This window comes from Triticum urartu, chromosome 5 (genome assembly GCF_003073215.2).
Source record: "Triticum urartu cultivar G1812 chromosome 5, Tu2.1, whole genome shotgun sequence".
NCBI lineage: Eukaryota > Viridiplantae > Streptophyta > Magnoliopsida > Poales > Poaceae > Triticum > Triticum urartu.
In genome coordinates this window covers 126,774,684-126,781,969 of record NC_053026.1, presented here as the reverse complement: position 1 = coordinate 126,781,969, position 7,286 = coordinate 126,774,684, and the positions used below count along the sequence as shown (strand labels likewise).

Here is a 7,286-nt window from a genome sequence, read left to right as displayed (position 1 = left end):
CCTATATATAGTGGGGGAAGGAGGGCTTTCAGAACACGCCTTTGGTTGCCTCCTTCTCCCTCTCCAACACCTCCTCCTCCTCCATAGCGCTTGGCGAAGCCCTGACGGAGTACTGCAGCTCCATCATCACCACGCCGTCGTGCTGTTGCTGGTGCCATCTCCCTCAACCTCTCCTTCCCCCTTGCTGGATCAAGAAGAAGGAGACGTGGCTGTTCCGTACGTGTGTTGAACGCGGAGGTGCCGTCCGTTCGGTGCTAGGATCTTCGGTGATTCGAATCACGTCGAGTACGACTCCCTCATCCATGTTCTTTGAACGCTTCCGCTCGCGATCTACAAGGTACGTAGATGCATCTAATCACTTGTTGCTAGATGAACTCCTAGATGGATCTTGGTGAAACCGTAGAATTTTTTTTGTTTTCTGCAACGTTACCCAACACCTGCCGCCGTCGGCACCCCCCGAGCCGGAGCCGGGGGCGCCCGCCGGCGACGACAGGGGAGAGGAAGAGGATGCGAAGCCGAGGGGAGAGACGCAGGGGCCGCCTCCCGGGAAGGCGGCGCGAGAGCGGAAGGAGGGGCTGGGAAGGAAGGGCGGGGGAGGGGGCGGATTCGGGCCGCGCGCCGGCGAGGGCAGCCGGATCCCGCCGGAGACGGGCAGGGGAGGTGACGGCGGCGAGGGTTTCGGGGGTGGGAGCGAGTCGCGGGAGCGGGCCTCGCTAGTCCAGCCCCTCCCTTGGCGTTATCTCTCGCCACGATCCCCTTTCTCTATTGTACACTCCTGTATATAAAGAGCCAGACCGACCCTACGATTAATAGTTATGCGGTGAATCCTATCATTCTTCTCGATGAAATGGCCACTGCTAGCCGTAAACTGGCTGATGTTAGGGATTTATAAACCGCCTTGTCAGCCGTTGATTTGGTTTGACTTGGGCCGTTTGATCTCTAGACCAGCTAGCTATCGGCTATGTGCACAGCATCCTCGTTTCTCTAGGTTGCGGCAGCCCCGTCACAGACTCACAGGTCATCTCACGGGAAACCGCCCACGAGGTCGCCATGCACGGCCACAGGTGCAGCGCCAGGTTGCGACAACGACGCTGCTGCAACCATCCATTGAAGCACCGGCGATGTTCCGGCAGCCCGACAATGCTCCAACACAACACCTATGATGCTTCGTTGCAGCACCGACGATGCTCCGGCGGCCGGCAATGCTGGAACACAACACCGGTGATGCTTCGTTGCAGCACCGGCAATGCTCCGGCGGCTCGGCAATGCTCCAACATAACACCGGTGATGCTTCGTTGCAGCACCAGCGATGCTCCGTCGGCCCAGCAATGCTCCAACACAACACCGGTGATGCTTCGTTGCAGAACCTGCGATGTTCCGGTGGCCCGGCAATGCTCCAACACAACAACGGTGATGCTTTGTTGCAGCACCGGTGATGTTCCGGTGGCCCGGCAATGCTCCAACACAACAACGGTGATGCTTTGTTGCAGCACCGGTGATGCTCCGACGGCCAGGCAATGCTCGAATACAACACTGGTGCTGCTTCGTTGCAACACCGACAATACTCCGACGGCCCGACAATGCTCCAACACAACACCGCTGATGCTTCGATGCAGCATCGGTGATGCTCCGACAGCCCGGCAATGCCCCAAAACAACACCGGTGATGCTTTGTTGTAGCAGCGGCGATGCTCTGACTGCTCGGAGATGCTTCATTGCAGCAATGATGGTGTTCCGGCGGCCTCGATGATGCTCCGGTGATGCTCTGCAAAGCTCCATCCCTGCAACGGCGATGTTCCGGCGGCCCCAGACGATGAAATTTTTTACGGTACATCATACTACCGAAATTAGTGGGTAGTATTAAGTCGATCCAACGGTTATTATGCTGCAGTTTTAATTTAAACTGAAGGATAGATATGTAATTTCCCTTGGTCGTTTCACAACGCCACGCACTGGAGCGACCTCGCCGGAATCCTGACGCGGCCTGCCCGCCTCCATCAGGCAGCTGCCTCCCTCTACCAACCTCCCATGATACAAGGAGCACCAATACGACGGCAAGATGGCATGTCGCCTCGAGGAGCCCTGCGAGATTAACCATGGCGTGCTCGACTGCTCGCGTCTCGCTCAGCCCTCCTGGTGCATCAATCTGTTAGCACAACCCCATACACGAAATACCTTCCGGCATATACTTGTACGACTTGATTTGCCGATGCTTTTGATCGAGAGACACACACAAACGTACAAGCTGATCTCCCAAAGCAACCTGGCAGGTGGAATAGTCGAGATACAGACAAACATACAAATTGATCTCCAGGAATCCTTGATGAACTCACGTACGAAGCTAGCTGCTCAGTTGATCTGCTACGTACTAGCCAGTACCAATGCACATCTCTCCGGGAAACGACGTACGGGAGCAGCGGCGCCGGTTGCCATGTCCCCCAGCGGAATTGAACATGCCAAATTTACCCTTCTGTCTGAAAAATACTGCTTATATTCAGGTGTAGTATTACTTTATCTAAACCCTTCATGCACAAAAATAAACAGCTCATATTATCTTGATATACCGTAAAAGGTCTCACGACAAATGCTCCATCGCAGCACCGTGAAGCTCTGGCGTTCTGACGATGCTCCGTCGCAGCAAACGGCGGCCGGAGGATGCTCCATGGTAGCACCGGAGAGCCCCTGGTTGCAGTCCCGTTCGTTCGCAGCAGCGTCCGCCGCGACATCTCACCACCTGCCGTCACCCCCCGCGAGCACCGGCGAACGTCAGCTCGCAGTGGTGTCGAGGCGCTCGTAAAAATGTTTTTCCTCCACTCAAAGCACTGCAGCGTGGTTTTGTAGCAGCGGTGCTCTCGTTGTAGTCCATGCAGCGCAAGTCAGCTTGAGCGAGGGAGTAGTGGCGGAGGAGCGTGTGAAGACATGCCGGCGACGTCCAAAAGGATGTAGTCAACGCGTGTGGGTGGAAGAAGAACGAGTGGAGGGGCTTCGCTGCATGAGATAAGGCAGAGGAGGTTGAGCAATTCCTGCGCCCACACGGGGACACGTGGCGATCCTTTGAGGCGGTTGATTTCGGGTAGAAAATCAGTCGGGCGAAAGGAAGGATTTCCCCAATGAAATTGTCCAGCTTTGTTGAATTCTCTAACTAGTTTGGTAATATCTGGGAAGGTACTGTCAGTCCTATATGTCCTATCTGTACATGATGTGAAGTCGGTTGTGAGTTCCAGTTTGGCTGTCTGGAACCTTGGCGTCATGTAACCTAGATCAACGTCTATCTAGGACCTGGTGTTGAGTCGTAGCATTGATAGTGGATGTGTACACGTGTGCGCACCATGACACGTGCCTCCGCTCGGAACAAACAGCTGCCACCGTGGCTTGGCATCTCTCCTTCGGTGCTTCCACCGCTCAGCGCCAGTACAAAATCAACCAGCACCCACACGGTCAGTCACCGTTCTGCCCCGCGTTATCCAGAGCACCGATCGCCGTTCAGAGCACCGATCCGAGCACCGTAGTGAACCCACACGAGAAGATGCGTGCCAGGGACGTGGGGAAAGTGGCCCGAGGGGAGCAGGCGCCGAGGCCGCCGCACGAGCCCGGCAGCGTGGCCGACTCGCCGCCGCCGCCGCCCGCGTCGAGCTGCGCACGGCGCCGTGCGACTTCCGGTTCCCGATCCAGAACCATACGTGCCACTGCTACGTGCGCTACCTCGAGTACCACCGATGCATGAAGGCCAAGGAGGGTGACACGTCGGAGTGCGGCAAGTTCCAGCGCTACTACAGATCTCTCTGCCCCACGGATTGGGTAAGCAGGTTCATTCAGGTTCCGGTGCATAATACTATCCTACTTCTTCTGCCTCGGGTCTCCATCGTCGTCGGCTGTGAGGGAGTGTGATTTGCTTTGCAGGTTGTAGAGTGGAACAGGCATCTGATCTGCTGTATCATCTTAGGGAGCGAGTGACGACATGTCATTTCGATGTACCAGTAGTTACATAAGCACAGAGACAGCGGTCTGAATCTATGTTGTTGGCCCCTCTCCTTAAAATGTTTCCAGCTGGTAGTGTTTGCCATCTCGAGTTGATTTTTCACAGATACATTTTCCAGCTACAAGTTTCTTCATGTCACAGCAATTGAGGTCCCTAACCTGAGTTTTGGCTACGATCTCCATTTATCAAATAGCTTCAATGGACACTAGAAGCATACGCGCGCCTTGCTGCGCCGCTTAAACTGCTACGGTGTCCAAGTCTGAAAAATATTAAACTGCTACTGTGTCAAGTCTGAAAAATATGCCTTGAATGCTACCATGAGCTATCCATCTCACTCTTTTTTAACCGAAATACTGCTTATAAATGTGTAATGGGAATTGTCGTAGCACTTGCTCTTACCTCAAGTTAACATCCAGACAATTGAAATAGATCGGATAATTGTCTAGTTGTGGAAGAGAAGTTCATATCAGTCCTAGGCACAAAGCATTTGACCAGCAGTGACCCTTTCTCCTTTCTGAGATGGATATCATCTCTCACAACCAAGCATCGGGCAATTCAAATGCCATGCAAAAGAACGACACCAAATCATTTAAATACTGAATGAGAAGTACATTTTGTATTACATATAGATGCCGGCAAAACAATACAAAACAGATACTACATGGATGCTAGCTCTCAAGTAAATACCAAAACATATTACATTACGATAATACATTGTAACACGTTCAATACCAGATTCTGAACTGCCAAGGCTAATCTAGAACGTACGAATAGCAACCACCTCTCGCAAACCGTACTTATAAATGGTAGAGGAATAAAATTTCCAAAACAATAAAATTGAGAAAAGCAAATGATTAATTAATCTGCTAAAACTTAGGATGATTAAGAACTAAGAAACACGGATACATGGTAATACGATTTTTTTTTCTCAAAAGCAGCCACACGGGGACGTTAAGTATATATAGAACAAATAACAATACGCCATCTAATAAAGAGAAAAATAATAATGGAATGCAATTATACTGCCCCCTTTGTTGTCTCCCTGCCTGTCAATGGTTGAGTTGAATGAATCTAAATCTCCTCATATTGAGATCTTTGCAACATGCAAATACATACTATGCTAATATTGAAAATTGTAACTGTTATGGCCGGCCGGCTTAGGCCGGTAAGTTATCTTAGTTTTTATTTTCAGATTAGGCAAGTTATCTTAGGTTGATTCTTCTACAAGCTATCTAGGATATAAATATAGGTTGTAAGACTCTTTTTGAAGGCAAGCAATAAGAAGAATATTATCTCCTATTGCCCGGCTCCCTGAGGAGCCGGAACCCTAGCCGCCAACAGCCCTAGCCGCCGCCCTTCTCCTAGCCGCGACGGCGCCCTGCCGCCGGCGCGCCCGATCCTCGCCACGTCTCCCTCCATCCTTCCCTTACCACCTACGCCCTAGACCTGGTAGCGTACTTGATCCTATCAATTTGGTATCAGGTAACCGGGTTTTGACCATGTCTCCGCCAATTCCACCGCCACCACCACCGCTGCCCGCCAACTCCTCCACCACCGCCGCCTCTGCGCTGGGCGTCACGGCCTCGCTCTCGGCGGGCACCACTGCGTCGCTCTCAGCGCCGGTCCTAACGGCACCTGGCACCACGCCGGGTATCAGGTAACCGGGTTTCGACCATGTCTCCGCCAATTCCACCGCCACCACTACCGCTGCCCGCCAACTCCTCCACCACCGCCGCCTCTGCGCCGGGCGTCACGGCCTCGCTCTCGGCGGGCACCACTGTGTCGCTCTCAGCGCCGGTCCTAACGGCACCCGGCACCACGCCGGGCCAAGGGCAGCCACAGGCCCCCGTCCAACACTCGCCGCCGCCATCACCTCCCCCGCAGCCGCAACAGTTCACGCCGGAGGCCATGGCGGGCGTCCTCAACGACCTCGTCACCGCGGTTCAAGGGATCCGCCTCTACCTGGCAGGTCCGTACGGGCCGCCCCCACCACTCCATCCAGCCATGGCCGCGGGTCAGCAGGCGCTTCCGTGGTATTCGGCACCGGGGGCCATCACCGGACTCCATCCAGCCATGGCCGCGGGTCAGCAGGCGCTTCCGTGGTACTCGGCACCGGAGGCTACCCGGCGCTCCCCGCCCCAGTGGCCGCACCACCGCCTTGGGCGCAGTGGCAGCCGCAGATCGTGCCGGCAGCCCCGCCACTTCTCGCCACCACGGGGCCATAGTGGCCCACCTGGACCGCGCCGGCCGCGCCGTCCTCCGTCGCGCCCTACCTTCCAGCGGCCTCGGAGCAGGGTCCTCCACTGGCCCCGCCCAGCCCTAACCTGGGCACCGGCGCCTCGGAGCAGGCCAGACCCAGCAGCTTCTTCCGGCGTCACCGCCGGCCCCCACGCCGCAGGCGCCGGTGCAGCTCCACCAGGCGCCGCCGCCATCGACAGTACCACCACCCGCGCCCAGGGCTACGGGTCGGCCCCTGCACCAGGTGCAGTTTCCACCGTCACCATCGCCGATCCCCGCTTGGGCGACCGGCTCGTCTTCGGGGCCGGTCTACTCCACGACGCCGGAACACCCGACGCCCTCCCTGCGGTTTGATCACCCCTCCAGCTCGGCGAACTACGCCCCGGCGCTTCCCGACCCATACGCGCCGGCGGCAACTACGGCCGCCCCCGGGCACAGCGAGCCGACACCCCCTCGCTTCGCCAAACTGGACTTCGCCACCTACGAGGGCACGGAGGACCCCCTCAACTGGCTCAACCAGTGCGAGCAATTCTTTCGAGGGCAGCGGACGCTCGCTTCGGATCGCACCTGGCTCGCGTCCTATCATCTTCGAGGCGCAGCGCAGACCTGGTACTACGCCCTCGAGCAGGACGAGGGCGGCATGCCACCATGGGAGCGCTTCCGGGAGCTCTGTCTCCTCCGGTTCGGGCCTCCTATCCGCGGGAGCCGACTGGCGGCCCTCGGCCGCTTACCTTTCACATCCACGGTGCAGGACTACGTCGACCGCTTCCAGGCCCTGGCGTGCCACGCGCCGGGCGTCTCCGCCACTCAGCGCGCCGAGTTATTTGTGGGCGGTCTACCGAACCATATCTGCATGGACGTGGAGCTTCGGGGACCCCAGGATCTCCAGTCAGCCATGTATTACGCCCGCGCGTTCAAGTGCCGCGCGGTGGCCATCCAGCAGGAATCACCGTCCTAGACTACTGGGTCGCTACTCGGACCGGATTCCGCGCAGGGTCGGCCTGTGCAGGCTTCTGCGGCACCCCTCGCCGCGACCGCGGGGCGCCCGTTCCGCCGGCTCACCCCAGCTG

At 56.6% G+C, this 7,286-nt stretch overlaps 1 protein-coding gene and 1 long non-coding RNA gene across 3 annotated transcripts; one reads left to right on the top strand and one right to left on the bottom strand.

Moving 5' to 3' along the window:
• Positions 1–778: 778 nt before the first annotated feature.
• On the bottom strand, positions 779–2,858 carry LOC125508160. Of its 2 annotated transcripts, none has more exons than XM_048672765.1 (2): positions 2,564–2,858; positions 779–2,483 (listed from the first exon to the last, which is right to left on the bottom strand). In XM_048672765.1, exon 2 carries the CDS (start codon positions 2,095–2,097, stop codon positions 1,024–1,026), a length of 1,074 nt encoding a protein of 357 aa, XP_048528722.1. In that variant the 5' UTR covers positions 2,098–2,483; positions 2,564–2,858; the 3' UTR covers positions 779–1,023. The 2 variants fall into 2 exon arrangements, with proteins under 2 accessions (XP_048528722.1, XP_048528723.1); XM_048672766.1 differs by having other exon boundaries at positions 779–2,473.
• A 345-nt stretch (positions 2,859–3,203) lies between these two features.
• Positions 3,204–4,062, top strand: LOC125508162. The gene is made up of 2 exons (XR_007283232.1): positions 3,204–3,797; positions 3,900–4,062. It is a non-coding gene; the product is annotated as an uncharacterized LOC125508162 (long non-coding RNA).
• The last annotated feature ends 3,224 nt before the right edge of the window (positions 4,063–7,286 follow it).